The sequence below is a fragment of the Arachis ipaensis genome, chromosome B1 (genome assembly GCF_059453495.1).
Source record: "Arachis ipaensis isolate K30076 ecotype BB chromosome B1, ASM5945349v1, whole genome shotgun sequence".
Classification (NCBI taxonomy): domain Eukaryota; kingdom Viridiplantae; phylum Streptophyta; class Magnoliopsida; order Fabales; family Fabaceae; genus Arachis; species Arachis ipaensis.
Genome location: NC_142436.1, coordinates 60,478,145 through 60,502,461, shown reverse-complemented (window position 1 = coordinate 60,502,461; position 24,317 = coordinate 60,478,145). Strand labels below are relative to the sequence as shown.

At 31.5% G+C, this 24,317-nt stretch overlaps 3 protein-coding genes and 1 pseudogene across 6 annotated transcripts; 3 read left to right on the top strand and 1 right to left on the bottom strand.

Annotated features, from left to right (window-relative positions):
* Window positions 1–1,999: 1,999 nt before the first annotated feature.
* Window positions 2,000–2,954, top strand: LOC107630538 (uncharacterized). The gene has a single exon (XM_016333713.3). It carries the CDS (start codon window positions 2,132–2,134, stop codon window positions 2,798–2,800), a length of 669 nt encoding a protein of 222 aa, XP_016189199.1. The 5' UTR covers window positions 2,000–2,131; the 3' UTR covers window positions 2,801–2,954.
* A 2,775-nt stretch (window positions 2,955–5,729) lies between these two features.
* Window positions 5,730–10,615, bottom strand: LOC107630544 (Class I peptide chain release factor). Of its 4 annotated transcripts, none has more exons than XR_015902351.1 (9): window positions 10,241–10,615; window positions 9,726–9,785; window positions 9,540–9,622; window positions 9,207–9,271; window positions 9,066–9,099; window positions 7,342–7,439; window positions 6,572–6,642; window positions 6,280–6,408; window positions 5,730–6,182 (listed from the first exon to the last, which is right to left on the bottom strand). XR_015902351.1 is itself a non-coding variant. In XM_016333739.3 (8 exons), the coding sequence occupies exons 1-7, from the start codon at window positions 10,554–10,556 to the stop codon at window positions 6,318–6,320; spliced, it is 720 nt and encodes a 239-aa protein (XP_016189225.1). In that variant the 5' UTR covers window positions 10,557–10,613; the 3' UTR covers window positions 5,730–6,195; window positions 6,280–6,317. The 4 variants fall into 4 exon arrangements, 2 of the variants coding, with proteins under 2 accessions (XP_016189225.1, XP_016189217.1); XR_015902352.1 differs by having other exon boundaries at window positions 6,011–6,195; XM_016333739.3 differs by lacking the exon at window positions 7,342–7,439 and having other exon boundaries at window positions 5,730–6,195; window positions 10,241–10,613.
* A 5,836-nt stretch (window positions 10,616–16,451) lies between these two features.
* LOC148576752 (uncharacterized) lies at window positions 16,452–17,942 on the top strand (annotated as a pseudogene).
* Window positions 17,943–18,322: 380 nt separating this feature from the next.
* Window positions 18,323–19,511, top strand: LOC148576751 (uncharacterized). Its single transcript, XM_088502778.1, has 3 exons — window positions 18,323–18,973; window positions 19,125–19,197; window positions 19,318–19,511. The coding sequence occupies exons 1-3, from the start codon at window positions 18,323–18,325 to the stop codon at window positions 19,509–19,511; spliced, it is 918 nt and encodes a 305-aa protein (XP_088358904.1).
* The last annotated feature ends 4,806 nt before the right edge of the window (window positions 19,512–24,317 follow it).

The window sequence follows — 24,317 nt, the reverse complement described above, 5'->3', positions numbered from 1 at the left end:
TTTACCGTTGGGTTTTTCCGACAGCAAATCACCAAAACGGCGCATTACATTAAATCGTTATGTTGGCGGATTATACCACCGAAAAATCTAACGGTAAATCACCAAAACAACGCATTTCATTAAATCGTTATACCGGCGGATTATACTGCCGAAAAATCCAACGATAACATTGGCGCTGTTGAGTCTTATTTTTGCGCCAACAATTACTGTCGGTTTTTGCGGCGGAAAAACCATTCCGATGATAACTTTTTATGCCGATGAATTTCTCTTCCTTTTCGTAGGAAGATTCATCGGTACAACTCGATGCTAAATCCGATGATAATTTCTACAGTAATCAACATTTTTTTTGTAGTGTTGTGATTCTAATATTACTTTTTGTTTTATTTTTTATTTAATTTGATTTTTTTAATAGGATTCTTAGAATCAACTCATAGAATCACAATATAAAGTAAAAAAAGAAAAAGTTTCAAACAAAAAAGAAATAACAAGAGCGGTAAAAAAAAACTCTTATGGGCAAGAAAAGGTAATAAAATTCATCATATGAATAATAAAGGGTAAAATTGGTAAATAAGAAATAAATTTTCTTAATTAATAGTCCAACAAAAAAAAGTGAACATAAAAGCTAAATTTTTAGTTTTAGGCAAACATGCGTTAGATTATAGAATTATGTTTGTGTTTATAGAAAAAAATAGCCAAACACAAAAAAAAATTTTTAAGAAAATTAAACGTGCATTTAATGTTTCAAACTCTAAATTTGTTATTAGACAATAAGTTGCTATATATATAAAGTAGGATTTAAATTTTTAATATTTATTTAAATAAATAAATAAACTAACTATTAAACTAATTTAAATTGATTATACTAATATTTATTTAGTTTTACCTTTTACTAAAATAAACATAATTATTCATATAGTTTTTTTATGGTACTTAAATATACGTGGTAACCTAAATAGGAAACTTTTTGGATATATCACTAATTCAATACATAATAATAAGAAAGTCTAACATAATTGGCACTTAATTATAAAGATTTTTTTAGTGGTTAAAATATAGGTCAAAAATTTTTTTCGTCCCTAACCTTTTTTTATATACAAAATCATCCTTAAGATTTAAAATCAAGTTTTAAAATCGTCCTTTTAACTTAAATCTTAAAATTTTGGACCAAATTATCTATAAAAAATTATAAAATTAAAAAAAAAAGAGAAAGAGGGTGTTTCTGCTCATGCGAAAGAGGAATAGAAGAAAAAAAAGAAAGAAGGGAAGAAGAAGAAAAAACTATCCACGATCCACCTTTACCTTCGCTTTCGTCACCAAAAATTTAAAACCAAGTTAAACATTTAAGACAATTTTAAAACTATTTTTTTATGATTTTTTAAAATTTTTGGTGACTATTTTAAAACTAATTTAAACCTTAAAAACTATTTTTCATGAAAAAAAAAATTAAAGACGAAAAAAATTTTAACTTACGTCTTAAAAATTAAAATTGTACTTAACTGTTTCTTTTAGTGTTTAATTATAAAGAATTTGAATAAAAAAGATTTAGTTAATAAAATAGTCATTTGTGAATGGCTGAGATATACACGCATGGCCAGGCACCTGGAAATTCAGGTGTGAGTGCAACATGAGATATTTAGCCGTAAAACACAAATAATGAGAAATTATAAAAATATTATTTATATACTAAAATTTAATTATTATTTATTTATTATAAAAATATATAATTTAATTTATTTTTATTATCTTTTTAATATTTTAATTTTTAATATATATTTTATATTAATAATTAATTTTAATAGTTAATTTCAGTATATGTTTGTTATTATAGGAAAGAATAATATAAACCGTAGTTATCCGAATATAAACCAACACGTCGGATTGGCGCGGAATAAATGTCAACGGTCCCACTCTCTCTCTCTCTCTCTAGAACAACCTATTCCTGATGACCCTACCTTACTTATTCGTTCTTTTTTTTCTTCCTTCTTTCCCCTTTCATCACATACTCATATATAATCACTCCAAACCTAGAAATTCCTCACATCAACAACTATTACCAAACACACCAAATTCAGACATAAAAAAAAAACGAAAAACCGCATCATCATATCAAAACGAATAGAAGATATTAAAAATGAAACTAGTATGGTGTCCGGAGAGAGCATCGAAAGCGTACATCGACACAGTACAATCCGTAAGCACGCTGAAACGGGAATCCGGCGTGGCGGAGCTAGTGTCAGCCATGGCAGCGGGGTGGAACGCGCAGCTGATCGTGGAAACATGGTCGCAGGGAGGCTTGATCCCAACCAGCATAGGATTGGCCATCGCAAGCCGTCACACGGGCGGTAGACACGTGTGCATAGTCCCGGACGAGACGTCGGGATTAGAGTACGGTGAAAGGATGAGCGACGCCGGAGTTAGGAGGCCGGAGACACTGGTAGGAGAGGTGGAAGAGGTTATGGAAGGTTTAGAAGGAATTGACTTCTTGGTCGTGGATTCGAGGCGCGGCGACTTCGCCAGGGTTTTAAGACTGGCCAAGTTGAGCGCCCAAGGGGCCGTTATGGTCCGAAAGAACGCCAACGCCAGTTCGAGTTCTTCGAAGCCCACGTTTAAGTGGAGGGGAGTGGTGGATGAAGGAGGATCCAGAAGACGCGTTGTACGGTCGGTGTTTCTACCGGTTGGGAAGGGGCTTGACATAGCACATGTTTCCGGTGTCGGTGGTGGTCGTGGTGGTGCTGATGGGAAGAGGTGGATTAAGCATGTTGATCGGAGATCTGGGGATGTTCACGTTATTAGACGATGAATCAATGATGATGGATTCGGGGCGTCAAATTTTCAACGCCGTTAGTTTTGTAAATAGGAAATATAGCATGAATTTTATATGCCAAGAATTGTTTAATTTGTTTGTTTTGTTTTGTTTTATACTATATATATTAACAACAACAGAATTCGATGAAGTGGTCTTTTCTAACTTGATTTTCAGTTAATTACTTCTCTCCCCCCTGTGGTACTCTTTGTTGTCGCCTATAATTTTTAGTATCTGGTTCTTAGATATTGGATCTCACTTTTATCGTAGATACTTTCACTTATTTATTCATAGGACTCACGGTATTTGTTGTGTATGTGTATGTGTACTTGAATGATGAGATGATGAACGAACTTGTCTTTATACAAAAATATCTCTTAATTATATCGCTTGTGGTTCTTAACTTACATGTTTGAAGGTCGGTTTTCACTATTGACCTTAAGGACACAAACACAATCACCATGATTAGTTTTACAAGTTGTGACAAGTAAAGATCACTGCGATACTTTTTGTGTTGCTATTTGATTAACAAAATAACGAATTCCCTTTAATTGTTTTTGGATGCTTACTGCACTGTCTTGTTTGCTTTCTAAAACGGATCTTCTAAAATTATTACGATCTTCTGAAAAGAATAATGGGACATATTATCTTAATGATAGGTCATATTAGTAATTAAGGAATGGATATTAACAGTTACAAATTGATAATAATACCGATTTGATTTTGAATGATATTATTTCGATCAACCATGCTATATGTTAAAAAAAAAAAGGAAAAGTATATGGAACCAAAAGATTATCAGCTAAAAACTAAACAAAACCACGGTAATTTATATTAATAATTAATTTTAAATTTTTTAAATTCAAAATTTTAAAAATTTAAAATTAATTAAGTAAATCTAATTAAAACCTATAAAAAAAATTTTCTTCTCTCTCACATTAACCTATGCACCTCCAACAATCACACACACCTCTCTCTCACCAATGCTGCTGGCTGCGCAAGTGATCGAAATTCTAGTAATTAGCGGGTGGGTGACGGCAACGATGCTGCCGCTGTTTTACGGGCTTCAAAAGATGAGCCTGTTGAAGATATTGAGGGAAGATGAGACGGCGGGTATGGATTTGACGAGGCACGGTGGGTTTGCTTATGCATATCATGATGAAGACGATGGGTTTGCATGGCCCGCCATGTATATGATGGGCAGGATTGAGCCCTCTCCTCAAACCAATCCACTGTGAGGTCGAAGAAATTGGTTTTGCGGTTGTGACGTCACACCGTTAGTGAGGACGTCCGCGTTGAGGTTGGTGGGGTTGAATAGGGAAGGGTGTACGTGGCCGGAGCTCCACTCTTGTCCGGTGAAGGTGTTGAGACCGAAGTGGAAGAAGAGGGACATGTGGCTCAGCTGCCATTAGATTTGGAAGGCGTTTGGGAGGGGCAATATGGGAAGTAGCTGAGCCACTGAATAACAACAACAACAATATGGGAGTAATAGTCTATCTTTAAAAAATATTCATTTAATATGAAAAAAAAATATCCTAATACTTAACAAAAAAACATTCAATTATATTTTAGCAAAAATAATTAAATATCTATAAAATTTAAAAAAAATATGAAATTCTTAAAGAAATAGAGACATTAACATTTGCAATACAAAAAAATTCGAAAAATATATAAAAGAACATCTATTTAGTATGAAAAAGAAACATTCTGATACTTAGTAGAAAAAACATCCATGTATATTAACTCGTAGAGATTTTAGATTCACCCAAAGGTATTTGGCTGGTTTTTGACTAATACCCTTTTGGTTCCCTAGCATTGCTCTTTGTTTATAGATACATTTAATTTATTTTTAATATATATTTTGTATCTTAATATGTATTATACTAATAATTAATTTGGTGACTAGTTTTAATGGTTGATTTTTTGTTATCCTTAGCATAGTTGTAAAAGAATAGTTGCTAATACAGATTACAGAATGACTATTGTTCATATTTACAATAAAAAAATTTTATAAATAATATAATAAAACTTCATTTAAAATCTTCATAAACGGTATAATCAAATTATATTTATATTTATAATAAAAATGAATAAAAATATAAAAAATTCACACTTATAAGCTAATTTTTTGTGTTTGTTAAAAAAATATGTGAAGTAATATGTATAAATATACACAATATATAATGGGTTAATTACCGATGTTAATGGAGAACTTTGGTATTTCAATACAAAGCATATCCATAATATTTTGTTTTTTCAAATTAGAAGTGAAAATATTCACTTCATAGAATTACTATACCTAAAAAATTTTAAACCGATAATGCAATTCCACTATCTTCAATCTAAAATAACTACATATCTGCTTAGGTAAATTCATATATTAATAAATTAATATATCTAGACATACTTATACTTCGATTGATTTTTAAATATATTACTTTATTTAAATGAACAATTCTATGAAAGGAGCTCTCACTTTCAGCCAAATGCCGTCTTTTTAGCCCTAAAGTAAGGAAGTTGTCGTGGACGAATTTTTATTGTAAAAATGGATATAATTTTATGAGCACCTATTAAACCACATTTCAATTTCAAGTGTGAAGAGAACCAACAGATAATTATTAAGTATCATTCAAATAATAATCAGAGCCTATTCATGGCCACATATGTACTTTTCAGATGGATTGGGAGGGGGAGAAAGGGGGCACAACTGATGGGTATCGTGTGAAGGTGAGTGATACCAACACTAGCCATCAGTCGCAATCGTTGAAAGCCATGAAAAAAAACAGAATCATGTTCTACGTAACACTAGGAGGTAATATAGGAGATAAGATTCATTGTTAACACGAAAATGACATGAATATCTCTTACGGTACATGTTGCAGCATTTGAAGCAATGTGCATCAAATTTTAAATGCAAAGAAATTCATGTGCAACACAAGTGGCGTTCATATACTAGTTTGAAGTTTGAATTATAATTCAAGAATTCTATCACGGAATCATATCCATTTCCTTAACCACAAGCATTTACTACGCCACCAGCAGTCCCTCACAACTACCTAAATAGAAAAGTAACTACGGCAAAGACAAAATCGTGTATAAAAATGTTTCGTTGACCTTCAAAGTTGTGCCACAACTAACGACACGTGCTATGCATAGGGTCAATAATTGATCCATTGCCCCCCAAATCACGAGAAAGCGCTCAAATTGAGGAAAATAGGAAACATTGTAAGGATAAAATCAAATAATTGATATTTCTATATGCATCAAGTCCTAGATAGTACATTATAATTTTGGCCTTGTATCAGGAGGTAACTCCGTAGGTGTTGTGCTATGCTGGTCCAATATTTCTATTTTATAGTCCAATTATGGTGCCTGTAACCTGTAGACAATAACTGAGAATTAGAAAAATTTATGAAAATAATAAAATATAGCTTGCTTGATAATGAATCTAAAGTAGTCAACAATGGTGAACTTACTAAAAATAATGTACACGTTCACCATCTGGAAATGAATGTTAGTCCCAACTATTTTTGCTTCTTCTGAACGCTTTCTTGTCTGAAAGCACCTTCTTGCTTTTGAGGCGTTTCTGCTCTCCTATTGCAGCCCTTCAATCATAAGTGCATATTTGATTAACAGAGGTTAATTGCATGACGTTGACCATTATTAAGCAATTCGAATCTAACGGAAGCCACAAGCAACATGGTGTACCTAGAATAATTCGTATTTAACCTGAAGACTGAGGAAAATACAAAAGTGAAGTGCTCTTACATCTTTGCAATTTTCTTCTTTTGCTCTTCAGAGGGAGGTGGTGGCACATATGCTGCTGCATCAATGATTTCCTGATTTATTCCATCAAAGGGGAAGAGGGTTAGAAAGATAAAGTTAACTAAAAGCCCAATTCATAATAACAAAGGCGACATACAAAACTATGCAAATTACAGAGACAGATTATCTCATTAGTCATACTACGTAACAGTGGATATTAAGATACTCGCATGGCAAATAATCAGTTTGATAACATGACCAAGATGTAAGTCATGGTTGATTTGGAAAGAAGAAAGGATCAAAGATACGTATTGTCGACAGTGTTGGAGATGCGTCTTGCAACTATTGTCCGTATTCAAACAATTAATAGCTAATATGATAGGATAATGACAATTGTGAGAGAAAACAAGGTGGAAGTGGAATGCAACAATATTTGACTTTGAGCTCAGCTCTTATATCACTTTACATTTGCCCTTGATGAGCTTATTAACATACTGAAGAAATGATGCCATGATGCATTCTTTTAATAGATGATATGCTTTTCAGAAGTTCGAGCTAAAAAGACATGATGGATTCAAACAAGTACACCACCAAATTCTAGAGAGGATATAAATGAGAAGTTAGAGCTTAAAAGACAGGCTTTAGAAGCACATGGTTTTCCTTTAGATTAAAGATCAAGTACATCAAATGTAAATTCAGAAAAGACATACTAATGCTAACGCAGAGCTAGAGATTCGAGATGCTACCATGCAAATGTCACATGGTTTAAATACCTTGGGTCCACCATCCCGAAACTCAGGAAAAAAAATAGATGTAAATCCTCCTGTGGTCCAAGAGTGAATAAGGAAGTGCAAGGATAGCTGGCAGCCGTCTGTAAGATTCAAGTTCCACGGATGAAGTTGAGCAATGTTTTGTGATTTTATTTTTGATAAGGGACAAGGAAATACCACTCAGAAAAAATTTTACTGTATAGTCTAAGATCCGCAATATCATATATATGACTGAATGTTTGGTGATAAAGAACCAAAAAATAGAGTAAAAAGCTCACCGTGGCAAAGGTGAAGATGTTGCCATGGAAGAGTGAAATGGTGATTAAGACAGGATAAGATTTGGAAATACAACAGATCTTAATGGCATGTCTATTACAATGACTTATGATAAGACACAACGGCCTAATTTAATCCATTAAACCAACCCGAACAAATAAAAGGGGCTTAGTAGTAGCAGTTGGTATTTATGAGGAACATATATAAAAACATTGAGTACTTTCTTTACTTGGTATTTATGAGGATAAATAGGAGGATTTACATTAAAGAATCATTGTTTCTCTTTCCATTAATCCCTGGCTGGATTCAAACAAGTGCATCACCAAACTCATAAAAAAGACATCCTGATCCCTCAACTCTGCAATAAGGGAGTGTATAAGGAAACAATTCACACTGCTGTCCAAGAACTATACTTTTTCCCATTCAAGACATTATCTTAACTCTTAAATGTGCACGGCTTCAACCCTCTTACTATTGATCCCCCGGCTGGATCTAAATAAACATATCATGGAATTCATTATGTCCAGGACAAGGCAATCCACCAACTCAACAATAAAGAACTACACAAAGAAACAATTTACAAGCTCCTCTGCATGAACTATCCCTTTTTCCGTTACTCCAGAGAATCACAAAATGAAGTTTTTATTAGACTACTAAATCCCCACAGTACACAACTACACATCCAATCTCTTACCATTAATACCTAGCTGGATCCAAAGGAGCACATGGCAAGCATAATGTTTATGAATGGCAATCAGCCAGCATAACAATAAAGGGTAGACAAGGAACCAATTTACAAACTCTTCAAGAACTTTCCCATTTCTGAGTGATAATGTTGTGTTAACTCCTCAAAGAATCACCATAAGAGTCAGCACCAAAACTCTATATGAATACTCCAAAAAAAAGCAGAAAATATGCTGAGATGTCTGCCACCAAGCTACCATCCTAAGTTGTCATCCCAGCATCTGTTCACTATCAAAATAAGGAGATTTCACAAGAGCCAAGCTTTCTGCAGACTAACTACTCCAAGCCACATCGCCAGTAGTAAAAACTAATAGAATCCAGAGCTACCAGTCAGAACTAGAAGGTAAATACTTAATCTTATGACTTTCTTATTTACAACTTGCCTAGATGACATTACCATCCAAAAATAGTCTTCCAAACTGCAAAATTCCATTTTAAGGTTTCAATATTGTCTATTTAGTTTCTGGTTGGAGGAGACGAGATACAGAAACAGAATTATTCATAATGTACCAAGCAAAGACAACTCTAACTGTAGTCAAGCCCAAGAACAACCCCATTTTTGGATCAACAGAAGAATCTATGTTTTTATGATAGTCATCCTTCAATTATATCACAATGTAGTCACCCTTTGATAAGAGCTTTCATATCACAATTCTTTAGAACGAATGTAATAAATGAAACTTCATACATTAAACTTGCTACATTACCTGAAGTTTTGCCAAAGCATCCTCAATGTTACCCCTGAGCAAAAAAAAAAAAGAGGGGGGGGGGGGGGATAAGAGTAATTAGACCAAAAATCTTGCAAAAGAAGAACAAACAATAAATAAGACAAAAGGGAAGAAGCAAACTTCTGTGTTCTAGTTCTTGTGGAAGAAATCACAAGCTCCCCATCCTTATTAATTCGGTTTTTTTCCTGCTCAGGACCAAACAAAACTAAAGTCATGCAAAGATAAGCTAGATTATCAAACTATAAGAATACAACAATTATTGAGGTAAAAGAGTAACCAATCAAAAGATGTAATAATACACAATAATGTACAAGTAGATGCATAGATGAACCTTATTAGCAAACATGCGTACACAGCAATATGTACTGCTCCAGAAAGACATCGAAACACTAGTCTAAGTTATGAAACAGTCAATCTTATGCACCAAAGCAACGATGATAATATGACACAAACCATTTGCATAATTCTCTCCCTGATCCTGTCACTTAGCCAATATGCATTTTTAACATTGAATCGCATGTCCACCTTGGTGTTCACTGGTCACTTCAGCAAGTTAGGGTCATAAAATAAAATAAATAAATAAATAACCGACCAAGAAGAGAACCATTTCTATGACAATACCGTAAAGAAAATATCAACCTTTATTCACATTTTGACCCCCAGGTCCACCACTTCTGGCATAGCTCACCGTAACATGATCTAAAACCAACAAAATAGAGTAAACTATAGTTTCTAACCATGAAACTTTAAAACGCCAATAAAATTAATAAACGAAACTAGTTTTGTAATCATAAAAGATGATTTTAATATGTAAATAACAGTATCCAACGTTGATATATATATATGTGTATGTGTGTGTGTGTGTGTGTGTGTTCAATATTCCCATCTTTCATGATAGAAATGACAGTGTGTGTGTGTGTGTGTGTGTGTGTGTGTGTGTGTGTGTGTGTGTGTGTGTGTCAATATTCCCATCTTTCATGATAGAAATGACAGTTTTTCGTCTCTCATAAGTACAAAGTTTATTTCGTTTATTCCCGATAGATTTGTCAATAAGTAGTTTACTCAACAAAATACAATCTTTTAGGGTTTATTTCTAACACCATTTCGCAATCAATAAAAAAAAAAAATCAGAATCGAAAAATGAAGCGACGCACCTAAGGTGATTTTAGGAGTGGGACCAGTGTCAGCTGAGAGAGCACGTTCTTCAGCTTCTTGGAGAAGCTGGTGAACCTGAGAGAGACGAGAAGATACCTTGTTTCCGCCATTGCCGGGACCCGAAGAAGAAACGCATCGAATTGGAGTGAAGGGAGTGGAAGGGCGAGAGGGCCGAAACTGAAGGTTCAAGTTAAGGTGAGATGAAGAGGGTGATAGAGATGGAAGAACACGAAGACGTAGAGAAAAAGAGAAAGGAAGCGTGGAAGAGAGGTGCAGCATCTCCTTCAGCAGGGTTCTACTGGTGGTGGTAGCCATGTCTGAAGTGTATGAACCGCAACCATAAACCTGCTCCTTTTGTTTTAGGCCTTAAGTTTTCTTATTATTTCATTCACCGGTTTTTTTTTTTTTTTTAATTTCCTCTATTCTTTAGCCCTCTAAATTTTGGCTATTTTTTGTAATATAGAAAGCTTATTGGTATTTTAATTAAAGGAGTAATTTTTATTTTTAACTTATATTAGGTCAAATAAGGAGTTCATTATATATATTATATAAATATTTTATTAACTTTTTAGTAGGATTTTTTTTATTTATTTAATTATTTTTGTTTTTCCTTCCATAATAAAATTTTACTAATCATGAACTAAACTATTTAAATACATTCGAATTGAAGTAGAAAATCATAAATATTTTTTAAAGAAATAATATTTTAACATAAAAAAATAATTTTTAAATACATTTCATTAAAACATTAAAAGAATTAAGATTAATTAATAAATAAAAATAGAAAAATTAAAAGAGAGCATATTATGATTATTATATGTTTCTTTATAAAACAACATAGAATTTGCTCATAAAAACTATAGATTAGAAATTATGCAATTTTAGAAAAATGAGTTCATTAAACGAGAATACAAGCATGGCAAATTAGAGACTAAAATCTAAATGGAAAAGTACAAGGAACCAATGGAATATTTGTATAATGTGTATAATAGAGGTTTAGGAAATATTAAAAATATAACCATTAGTGTTACCTTTTCTCATCAACCAAAACTTTTAGGATGAGTGGTATCATAACATAGTATTAAAACTCTAGATTCAAAAAGTCAAAAATTCGATCTTTGGTGAACCCACAAATAATCCATTAGCTCCCTAACAGAGCTCAATCTAAATATCTACAAAGAAGTAATAATATACTTGTTTAACATCTTTTTATTATGAAATTGAAATAATAAAATTATATGAATAATATAATTCAATAATTAAAAAATAAGTAACGAATATAATTTGAATATAGAGAATTAGATTTTTGATGTTTATTTTCTGTTCATTTGAAATTACTTCTCTAAGTAAATACATCTAATTTTTTGAATATCTTAAACCCTACTTTCAATCCTTCTTCTCTCCTCTTACTCCCTTTATATAAAATGATGGGTTAGGTTTTCAGATTTTTTATTTTTATAAATTAAATAAATATAATAATTACTGAAATGAATAATTTAAAAAATATTTATCGAAATAAATACCTTTCTTTCATTTCGTTTACACGATAAATGAGATAATTTTGTACGTATCTCGTTTACAGTATTTTTTTTATCTTGTTTAAAAATTTGATCTAAACTATATTATTAATATTTTTTATTATTTTCAAAAATTATATTTAATTATTTATAAATAATATATATCTCGTTTATAGTAATAGATGGACGATTTTAAATAATAGGAAAGAAATCGTCCATTTTAAATAATAGAAAAGATTGATTGTCTATTTAAACTAAACATGTTAACATGTTTATGTGAAAGCACGTAAGCGTATCGTCCTACTATTAACACGGTTTTTTTTTTTTTTTCTAACTACTCACTATTAATACTATTGTTTCTAATTTTGTATGTCTGTTGAGTATTAATTTTTAAATTCAAATTATATATATTTCAAATTTTGTTTGTTGCATAGGAGTAAATAAAAATTTGAAATATAATTTAAATATACTCCCATACAACAAACAAAATTTAAATATATTTCAAATTTTTATATACTTCAATAAACGAAATTTGAAATATAATTATATTTAAATTATATTTCAAACTTTTATGTACTCCTATGCAATAAACAAAAATTGAAATATATATAATTTAAATTTAAAAATTAATACTCAAAAGTATATGAAAAATCTTTTATGTATTCTTTTTTTAGTATTAATTGATTAAACATATCCATTTTAATCTTTTCTACTAATCTTTTTATGTACCATTTGCAGGGTAAAAAATTGGATTATTGATATTATTAATATTTTTTATTATTTTTAAATTTTTTTTTTAAAATACATGTATCTCGTTTACACTGTAAACGAGATATACACGTGTTGAATCCACTTCTCTTATCTCGTTTACCGTAGATACATGCAAAATTATCTCGATAAAAAAAAATATTTATTTTAATAAATATTTTTAAATTATTTATTTCTGTAATTATTATAATTAATTTATTTATTAAAATAAAAACCCGTTAGCTTTCAAGTTAAATCATGTTATATTTAAATCACTTTATCATAGTATATCATGTTATATTTTAGTATATCATATACTTTTTATAATAATATTAGTAAAACATATTTATGTTTTGAAAATTGACCCGTAATTAAGGAAAAAATGGTTTAAAAATTAAATAGTTATCCTCAAAAAATTCGGATCGGTTTACTTATTTGTTTGAGCAGGTGTTGAGGATTCGAATTTCATCTTGGATATAGAAAATTCTATGGACAACCAAAATTAAAGCTAAACATCCTGATAAAGAAATTAAAGATAAACAAAAAAATAATGATTTAAACTGAATAAAAAAAATACATTGAAATTGAAAATAGAAATAAAAAGGATAGATTGAAATTGAATACAAAGAGAATCAGTCTACTTTCTACCCAATTTCTTGACGCAACAAGAAAGGGACTCCTCAACCTAACTTGTCAACGTTATAGTTTGGGAATTGAATTGAAGGGACTCCTCAACCTTCTACCCAATTCCCCGATGTAATAAGAGAGGGAATCCTCATCCTCAATTGTCCACGTCATGGTTTTATCGCGAAACCAAAAAGAAGTTTTCAAACATCTAAATCATTCTATATTATCACTACCCTAGTTTTTGAGGTATTTATAACCTCTTATTAGATTAAAATATAAAAAATCCTAAGCCCACAAACATAAGACCTAAATAAACAAAAATCAAAATACATTAAATTAAAATATTCAAAATATGTAAACTAATCTACTTAATATACTAAAATTGGGTTTTTCCCCGATTAATGAAAGTGATGTGTCGATCTCTCATGACTCCGTTCTCCCTCCAAAATGAACTTTCCTATTCTCTATTCTAAATTATTTTATAAAAATATATTTATTATAATTTTATTATAATTAATATTTAATGAATAATACATAATTATACTAATTTAGAAACATATCTTTATTTTTAGAAAGTACTATTTTCATGTAATTAAAGCACTCTTCTCTCTTCTAAAATTATTTTTAGAAAAATATCTTTATTATAATTATATTACAATTTAGCATTTAATGAATAATGCATGATTATACTAATTTAGGTTATTTTAGAAAGTACTATTCTCATGTAATGAAAGCACTATTCTCTCTTCTAAAATTATTTTTAGAAAAATATCTTTATTATAATTATATTACAATTAGCATTTAATGAATAATGTATGATTATACCAATTTAGAAAAATATCTTTATTATAATTATATAAAATAATCTACTTAATATATTAAAATTGGATTTTCCCCCAACTAATGAAAGTAAGGTATCAATTTCTCATGAATTTATTTTCTTTTCAAAATAAAGGCACTATTCTCTCTTCTAAATTTATTTTAAAAAATATCTTTATTAGAATTATATAACAATTAGCATTTAATGAATAATGCATAATTATACTGATTTAAAAAAATCTTAATTATAATTATATAAAAAGTTAAACATAAATTTATAATTCTAATCGCTATAAATATGACACTAACGTTCATAGTGGTAAATTGATATTGTAATAATTAAATTTTAAAATTATTTTTGTACTACTAACGGTTATATATGGTATTTTTTGTGGTTAGTAAGTCTAAATATAAGAATCAAAGCATTTTTTTCTAATCTGTTATTTTTTTTGATTGGGCAATTATTTCTAAGGAGCTTTGTAGGTCAAGTTCAAGTCACATCTCCTCTACGTTTTCTATGTTTGTCCAAAAATATTGGAAGTGGAACATATAATGAGATCGAATTTCCTCAATTTAGGTTCAATTTTGAAAAATTTGTGCCAACCTTGAAGATGTAATTCAAAGATTGGTACTATATTTAAATTTTTTTTCTCTTAAGCTTTTGTATTAAAAATAATTTTATAACATATTGTATTTTTTTCAGAAACTACCGGTCTTTTGGTGCATTAATGCAATGCCATTGAAGAGAATAAAAGTCAATTTAATTTGACAATTTTAACAAGAAGGTAGTCTGAATTTGTACCGATTCTAAGTATTCGATCTTATGATGTTATTTCGGTTGGTTGTTACGATAATGACTCTAATCTATACGTATCTAAGGATTAGAATAGATTAAATATTATTTAAATAATTTAGTTCTAATATTGGTAGTTGATTAAATTAGTTTTAGAGAAATTTAAATTGTTGTCACAATTTATATATTATGACTATTCTTTATGGATATGTTATTTTTAAACTTTTTAATATGATTTTTTTTAAGTTTGTTTTCTTTTTTGATATATGTATCACTTTTTTTTGTATTTCAGATTAGTAATGCAATTATTAATAGAAATATAATTCATCAATAAATTAGAATGATTAAAAGTTTAATTAAGATTAACTAACATCTGTTTTGGACACAAGATTGATTAATTAAGATTAAGACGTGAAAAAGAAAAAAAGTCACAATACGTGGTTTTGCTTTCTTGCTAATATATAAAAATACGTGAAAGAAAAAAAATTAAAATATCACCATTTAAAAAAAATTGTTAATCATACATATGAAAAGAGATTGGAGAATATGCATGGATATAAAAAATAAAAAATTATTATTCGATTGTAGAATAAAAAATAATCATATATAATTATTCCGTGCACCAGAGAGCGTCTGGTGAAGAAAAGATAAGAAGGCGGCAGAGGCTTCGAGTTTGTTTCCTCTGGCGGGTAGCAGAGATGAAGAACAATAGCAGCGGTGAGTGGTGTTACAACCGTCAGTGAAGAAGGAGCAGCTGACAACAAATTGACGACACTGATGCAGAAATCCTATCGTCAGTGTTATGGAGGTAATTTCTTTAAAAAAGTTGAAATTTTTTTATATATTTTATAAAAAATGAAAAAAAAATTATTTATTTATGTTTTGCTTCTGTTTTGGCCGGAGGTTGAAGTTGGACTGGGTTAGGTTGGCAGAGGAGCTAATGGTGGTATGGCTGATTTGTAGTGATTACAACGGCACCCCTTCCAGCAGCTTCGAATAATCTTCAACTGCTTTATAATTGCAAATCATGTTTATGTTATGTCTATGTGATATTAGATGATTTTTATATTTTTTTAATTGTATCATATTGCAATTACAATTCCAGAATATGGAAAAGAAAGATAGTTAAAAAGAATAGTTAATGACCTTACTCAAATGACATTTGGGTATAGTAGAGATTATGCTGAAAAATTTCTTTCTATTTAGCTATCAAGTGGCATTCTATAAAGTGATCCATTTGAAATTAGTTGTCTAATAGTTATTTGCTCATTGAGGATATGTAAAAGATGGTTGCTGAAATTTTTGAATTGTTTGACAATAATATTAGTTACTTGACCAGAAAGAAATGGGTCAATTTATCAAACTTCGCCCAGAAAAAAGTCGTGCTGTAAGACCAAACTTAAAAAGGGAGGATTATGAGTAGCTGACTAATTGAGATGTTTTAACCAAACAAATATTATTGCATAAACTTAAGAGATGAAGCTTTTCTATTCTATGCATTATTATGCCTCATCAAGGTGCTGCAGCAATTAATACCTTCAGTTGGTTTATCAGGTTAGAATATGAGGAGAGCACAGTGGTGGAGCCATCTTCTATTGCATTCTTTTGCTCAAATTGGTCTTGACTCTGTCTCATACTCTTCTTTTGGGTCAAATTTTAGTTTAAAAATAAATTAGAGTTTTAAATGTTCAACTATTAAACTAAAATATGAAGACTCTTGCAGGGTTTCAATTGAAAGGCTTACAGCAGCTCAAGTTGCAGTGTAAGGCTTCTGTTCACTATGTATTTTGTAATTTTTTAAGTGCTTCCATTACTTTATGGTTTTTGTTACAAATTGATGCTAAAAGCTTGCAAGAAATTTGGCCTAATTTTACTATATTCAAATATTGTTAGTTAAGTTGAATCAAATAAGTATTGTGACACTTGGGAAATAATGAGAGAATGAAAGACCGAGAGGGGAGAGGGCCAGAATGGGTGGAAAACACCGGGAGGGGTAGAATTAGGCAAGTTAGTAGAGATATGAGGGGTTTGGAATCGAGAAGAGTACTGTCATTTAGAAAACGAATCGTTCTATATTTTTGTAGATCATCTTCCTGTAGATATATCAAAAAGGGAGTTGTACCACTTGTTCAACTGGACTGGACGTATAAATGATATATATCTCTCACGAAAATAAAAAAATGGTAATACTTACGTGTTTGCGTTCATCCGGTATACAACAAAGGGTGGAGCGTTGAAGGCTATTGCGAAGATGAATAGAACGAGGTTACGAGGGAAGGTTATTTTAGTCGGAGAAGCTAGGTATCGACGCACGAATGAAAGAGAGAATAGGAAGATAATTCATGAGGCGGGTGACGTCCAAAATATTGTCAAGATTCAAACTCAACATGAGGAAAGTACAAGAGTCGCGAGGAAGAATGTGGAAGAGACGAGGAAGGAAGGAAAAAAAGAGGATCCACATGGCAATGGGTAGACGAAGAAGATGGAAATTCCGGTGGCAAAAGAGAATCTGGACTGGTTACAGAGGAGTCTAATAGGCGGGACGACAAAGGCTATAGACTTTTCTTCTTTGAAGAATATGATTGGGAAGAATTTTTCTCAAGTTGTGCAAGTACGAAAACTAGGAGCGTACAAGGCACTAATGACTTTTGATAGTGTCTTGAGTGCAGAAGAAACTTACACGTTCAAAATGAACAACTTACTACAAATTTTCACAACGTATGGAGATGGGATGAGGAGGAGCGCAGTGAAACTCGAAGGGTATGGTTAGAGTGCTTTGGTGTTCCTCTGCATACATGGTCAGTGGAGACGTTCAGAATAATAGGAAGCCAATGGGGAGAAGTAATTGGATGTGACAAAGCCACAGAATCATGCCTCTCATTCAGTGTGATACGGGTGCAAATAGATACTTGTATCATGGACATCATCAACGAGTGAATTCACGTCACAATTGGTACTAGCGGATTCGATGTCCTGGTTAAAGAGGTTGGTCATGAGAGTTATGGAGTGGAGTGCAAGATTGAAGAGGTAGGTAATCCTTATCTCCCAAAAGCTTGCGAGATGAATGCTAGTAGTTCGAGCGCCATGGTACAATTGGAAAGTAGAGATCTGGGGGCTGAGTTGGTGATGGTGGTGCCAAGGGAGGAAGAAACGGATAAGGGTAGAGTAGTAATTTCAGAGGATATTTTAAATGAATAGAGTAATTGCAATTTAATTCAAATTCGTACAGCAAGGGAAACGGATGATCCTGTTTTAGATGGCAATGAGGATTTTATGGGATATAATGATTTGATGATTAATGATGCTGAATCAGAAAAAATAATTAGCTATAATTATAATAATGATGGGCTGAAGAATAAGGATTGTTGGAGAAAAAAAGAAACCCAAAGCAGGCTTCTTAGTAGGCCCAAAAAAGTTTATTGTAACAGGTGTACCAAAGGAGAGAGCTTGGACTTTTTTTCCTTAGTTGAAAGCCCAGATCATGCTAATATTCATGCTGATATGGCTATAGGAGGTGGGCTGGTGAATCCGAGTCAGGCGAGGGTTGACTGGGTCGAAGCTGCTCCGAGTCCTGGGTTATGCGCCGCGGTCATTATCAAGTTGAAGGGGAGATCTCAGGGTGTGATGCCGCAACAGATCAACGAAGCTTGGGAAAGCTCATAGCCAGCGAAGAGCGACGGACTAGTGGAGGAGATAGTGCCGTCGGGCCTGTAGCGGTGTATGCTGCCTGCGATCTTCAACTGGAGGTACGCCCTCCATTGGAGATTGTGTCTTCGTCAGGGTATCACTCAACGCCGGCGATGGCGGGGTTACGTTCTTCCATGGACGGCAATGTTCACATGGAAGCGGCGGTGCATTGTCTAGTGCCTCAGAAAAATGCTGCTGGTCTGAAAGTTGGTCCTGTTATAGGTGGAGATGACGCACCTGTAGACGGTTTAACTTTGAACGGTGAGGGGGTTGATAAAGGCAGTATCGGGGCTAGGAGTGCTAGGGACATTAGTGTTGAAAATCCGGGAAACAGTGATGCTAAGGATTTGGAACGGGAGGAACAGATGCTGGAAAATAGGAAGACGTGGGAGCTGGCTATTGAATCAGGAGCCGTGCAGTACAACGATGAAGATGATATCATGACAATTCTTCAAGAACAGAATGAGGCTTTAGCTCAGAAGAGGAGATTAGCAAAGCAGAAAGAAAAGGCACGAAGATACAGACCAAAAAATCTCAAAAAGGTGTGTAAAACAGTTTTAAAATAATTTTTAGTTCTTGAATTGTTAAGGGGTTAGGGGGTGTTGGAAAATTGAGTATGGTGAAAGAACTAAAAAAGAAGCAAAAGTAAATATGTTAGGATTGGTTGAAACTAAGATGTAAGTTGTGACTAAGTTTGATGTAGTGCGTATTTTGGGGAGCGATGCTGTAGGGTGGGAGTTTGTAGAGTCAGCAGGCACATTCGGGGGTCTGTTATCAATGTGGGATGACATGCAATTTAAAATAAATAATTGTAACAAAGGGAAAATATGGTTATGTGTTAAAGGAGTACTGTTAAAAATTGAGTTCAATTGTACGTTCTATTTAGTATATGGTGCTCATACTAAATTGGAGAAACTGGCTGTGTGGGAGGAACTGAGTTTTGTAGCTGGGTTAGGTCGAGGTCTGATATGTTATATGAGAGACTTTAATGAGGTTATACAGATTGAAGAGAGGAAAGGTCAGGATAGGTTACAGCATCGACAGAAGAGTTCAAGGATTGGGTTCAAGATATGCAGTTAGTGGACCTACCGTTGAATGATCGAAAATTTACTTGGTTCAGAGGCCATTCCTGTAGTCGTATTGATAGAGTTCTATTGAGTGTAAATTGGCTTGAAAAATTTTCGGAAATTCGATTAAAAGGTGGACCGAGAGTTATTTGGAATGTATGACTAGAGAGGAATAGGTGTATCTTTAATAACAAGGAAATCGGAGTGGAAGAGGTGTTTCTCAGATCTTTGACTAGCTACAAAGAATGGTGTAGTTTGGATCCTTTTGGTTGTTGATAGCATTGCCGGAAATAACACTAGGGATTGTTTTCAGATTTTGATTGGTTGTTTTTTATGTTTGAGACTTTGTTTGTGACTTTGTCGCTCCACTTTATCGTGTTGAGCTCACTTGTTCACAAAAAAAAAAAATGAATCAAATAATTAATAATGTTCTAGCTTCTGTTTTCTTCAAATAATATTATGACTTTATTTACAAAGTGCAATTTTAGATTTGGCTTTATTAACAAACTTACATTGGTTTCTTTTTATTTGGTCAAATTACACTTCAACTACAAATCTAATAACTTATTCTTTGTTCAAGGTAGTTATAGTTTAAATGCTTTAACATAGTGATTGCTCACTTTCTCTTATGTGGATGAGCAATTTTTTGCAGCCTAAATACAATAAAAAATTAAAATATTCTTGCTTTTGGACAGTTGTCTACTCTGCTATTTGCTTCCAGCTTTGTTCATTCAATAGAATGACCTTCAAATACCCTTGCAAATTATATCTTTCTTTGTGGTTTCTAATTAAAATGATTGGTTGTATTCTTAATCTAATATAAGATAAGGTTATCAATACTCATAGATAGGTAGCTTATTAAGAGGCTCCTCAAATTAGATCTGTATAATTTTTTTTAAAGCCGAAATTTATTTTTATATTTCTTTCTTTTTTTAAAAAAAAGTTACAGAAAATGCCATTAGGATTTGGAATGCAAGCAGCGAGAGATCTATAACTATAACAACTTGACAATTAGTCAATTACACAGATTCCTTTTCCCCCATTTTGTAAAACAAATAATCTTTTTCCTTTCTTAAACTGCAGAAGGGGAAATTGATTATGTGAGGGTGCTCAATTGAGTCCTTCCAAACGATATTTGCATGATGGGCTGGTGTCCTGTTCCAGTCAATTTCCATGCAAGGTTTCTATCTCTAACTTCATTTTCTATATAAATATCAAGTTATACTGAGTTTGAGAGCAACGGGAAACAACTGATTGGGGAAGTAAGTTTCATATGGTTAGGAAAAGTAAACAATGCTATTGTGGTGAAGTTCATACTCAGATGAATCATGAAGTATCCATAATATTTTCATTTACTTACCCTTCAAATTGAAAAGAACTAGCAATAAATCAAATTAAAAAAAAAACAAATAATTAAGCTTGATATTTTGAATTATTCTATTTTTTCATCATATTCCTTGCTTATCTGTGGATGCAGATTCAACTGTTTTAAGTAGGCAATATAAATCAAATTAGCTTAATATTATTTGTTTAGATTATAAGGGATCTTCAAATTATAATCCAGACGTTATTAACATACTTAAACGTTAAGTAACATACAAGTTATTACTAAAGGAAAAGAAAAATGAAATAATCATTTTAGTTTGCCCAATTAACTTATTTGATGGAAATGTATTCACTAATCTTGCTTGCGTGTGTGTCCTGATTTTTTTTCTCTTTATTCTAAATCTACTTCATTTGATGGAAATGTATTGACTATTTCTATTTAATGCTATATTTACACACCCTTCTAAAAACACTAATTCAAACCAGCATTAGATTCATCTTTCGATGATTATATGCAAATATGTCCTAAGAATTTTTATGTTTCATGGTTTCTAGCAAGTAACAATATAACAATCTCGCCGTGCTCCTTTCATCTTATTAAGCATAAATTATATAAATTTAAACTATGTAATTTGTTTCTTATTATAGTTAGCAATTTTATTGTTGGACAATGTAATTTGAAGAAAATTGTAAAATCTTATTAATTAGTAATTTAGAGGACATTTTTTTTGTAGGTATAATAATTAGAAGAAAGATTTATTAAAATGGTTGATGATGTGAAAGGTACAATTTATGGTGGTGTTTGATCCTGCAAGTTGGAATGAAAGTAATCTTATTGTAGAAAATTAGTGATCTAACTCTCTACTTTTATAAATTCTTATTTCATAAAGGTTTTTTCTTTTAATTTCTTTTGATGGTTTGCAGATTATTAACATATAATGCTTTATTACTGTCTAAATGAATAATGTTTAATAATTCATGGAATTTTCTTAGGCATATTCTTTGATTTATTAGATAAGAAACCATTTTAACTGTTGATTGCCGTAATAAAAACCACTTTTCATTATCAGCCACCCCTTTATAGTTTTCTTCATTACCTTGCTTCTCTTTTCTTTTTATTGCTCTTTGAAGATGTGTTTAGTGATAGTGATCTGTCTAATCATAACCTAATCCTCTTTTAATTTCATTACCGTTATTGTGGTTGTATATATTAGAGTGATTTAGTTCTTTTAACAAACACTAAGTAAAAGAATGAATCATAATTTGTCACACATAATTTACACTGTCACAAAATACTCAAAAAAATAAGGATTTACGTTAAAAAAATTTTTAATCACCAAACAAAATACAAGTACAAATTCTTTCTAATTCGTATCAATAATTAACACCAATTGCGAATCAACTTTATTGATGATGTTCAATACCTACATTTGAAACTTCTACTTTTGGTAAATATGTTATTTTTCTTCTCAAATTTAATTAATTTTCACAATTTTTATTTGAATTATATTTTAAAAAATATGCATTTATGTTTAATTTGCTTCTCTTTTTCTTTTTTTCTTCTAACTTTTGCAAGAATCTTCATCTCTTAAAAATACACCAGTAGTGATTTGTTACAAATGAATGTGCCTTCAAGAATTAGCGGTAATAGGAGAAACAATTTTTTCAAACATTTTGATGCATGAATCTGTGAATTATGAGGAAGTACTTCATTGTTTAGCATCCAAATTTTTACTTACAGACCAGTGCTTTTTTGTTTTAATGGCATACCTTTTTGGCCTTTTCAACTATAGATAATTGAAAAACAAATAGTTGGCAACTATAGTTTAAAAAGTTAATAACTTTTCAAAGAAGTTTGTATTAAAAAGTTAATAACTTTTTCAGTTCTCTTTGCCATTTTTTAGAAGGCTCAATCAATTTCAATATAACTATTTAGGTTTCTTTTTCCCATATCATTGTCGGTTTTAGATCCACTAAATGTTGTTACTGTCAGCGAAGAAACAGCAGTTCGGTAGCAAGATAGTGACGGCGGATAGCTAACCGGTGGATATTCATCGTTGGAGATGGAAAAATAGAATGGTGGTAGATATCTTGCCGTTGAAGGTGTTACTGGCTATGAGGCAAAGGTAAATTTTTTTTAGGTTTAATTACTCTGTTGATCTCTATAATTTCGTGAAATTTTTAATTAGGTCACTATACTTTTTTTCTTTTTAATTGGGTCCCTGCACCAATTTTTTTTTTCAATTAGGTCCCTCTTGGTAGTAATTGGCTTAATTGTATAGGGATCCAACTAGAAAAAAAATTGGTGTAGGGACTCAAATCAAAGAAAAAAAAGTGTAGGGACTCCATTAAAAAAAAAATTAGTGCAAGGACTCAATTAAAAGGAAAAAAAAAAGTATAGGGACCTAAGTAAAAATTTTGCAAAATTATAGAGACCAACAGAATAATTAAACCTTTTTTTTTAATTTTAAAAAATAAAGCTATTATTTTTTTTTATTTTTCTAATCTTCTATTTTTGTTTCAAAACATTTTAAGACTCATTCGATTGATATAAGTAAAATTTTAAAAAAAGTGGTCATTCAATCATTTTCCTTTTGGTAGGTGATAGGAAGGAGTCGCATTATTTAAGATGTGGTAGAACCGACTAGGTGTTTTTTCTGTTGGACAAGTTAATGTTAAAAAAGGGAAAAAAAAAAAGGGAGTGTGCTTTCTGTTAGTTATTACTAATACGTTATGGTTTATATGCTATTTTTAAGTATACTTGGCTTGAATGAGATTCACATATATTTATACAGTTCAAATGTAATTTTTTCTAGGAAACTCCTTTGGCATCTATACAGAGGGATTGGAGAGCTCCTTTCGGTCTTTCACTATTTTGTTTTCCTATCTTTTTCTTTGTCTAATGCTATGAAGCACGGACACTTCGCTGAGTTATCGTGTCCGCGTGTCAGACACATTTTGGACACGACACTCACCGACACTCGTCCGACACGCGTGTCTGCTGTGTCCAACTGTGTCTTAATAAAAAATAAAAAATTCTTCTCCGGACACGCCTAGACATACCTAAATACCATCACGTGTCCGCGTGTCCAGTCTTATTCTTAACATATATTCTTAAAATAAATTTAGATATAGTATATATTATTATTTATTAAAACAAAAAATATTTTAAATACTTGATATAATTAAAATAAGACATTAAAAATAATTAAAAAATTTTATTTTATATTTTAATATCAATAAAATATCAAAATATCATTATAATTTATCTAAAAAATACTTTATATTTTATATATATGCGTGTCCCCGTGTCAAGTAAGATTTTAAAATTCGCGTGTCAATGTGTCTCGTGTAATGTCGTGTCCCGTGTCCGTGTCAGTGTCCGTGCATCATAGGTCTAATGTTACATGAAGGTAAGAAAAAATACTTTAATAGCTAGAAGTTTGTTCTTTCGGTTAGACAATTTAATTTGTGTTATGATCAAAATTGATTT

What these genes read in the sequence shown, in the direction of transcription:
- LOC148576751 (XM_088502778.1), top strand. Translation starts at nt 18,323, where the DNA reads ATGCGCCGCGGTCATTATCAAGTTGAAGGGGAGATCTCAGGGTGTGAT. An exon ending in GACCAAAAAATCTCAAAAAG is followed by an intron (nt 18,974 to 19,124) that starts GTGTGTAAAACA and finishes GTTGTGACTAAG; the next exon opens with TTTGATGTAGTGCGTATTTT. An exon ending in GTCAGCAGGCACATTCGGGG is followed by an intron (nt 19,198 to 19,317) that starts GTCTGTTATCAA and finishes CGTTCTATTTAG; the next exon opens with TATATGGTGCTCATACTAAA.
- LOC107630544 (XM_016333739.3), bottom strand. Translation starts at nt 10,556, where the DNA reads ATGGCTACCACCACCAGTAGAACCCTGCTGAAGGAGATGCTGCACCTC. An exon ending in GGGTCAAAATGTGAATAAAG is followed by an intron (nt 9,623 to 9,725) that starts GTTGATATTTTC and finishes TGAAGTGACCAG; the next exon opens with TGAACACCAAGGTGGACATG. An exon ending in ACAAGAACTAGAACACAGAA is followed by an intron (nt 9,100 to 9,206) that starts GTTTGCTTCTTC and finishes TTTTTTGCTCAG; the next exon opens with GGGTAACATTGAGGATGCTT.
- LOC107630538 (XM_016333713.3), top strand. Translation starts at nt 2,132, where the DNA reads ATGAAACTAGTATGGTGTCCGGAGAGAGCATCGAAAGCGTACATCGAC.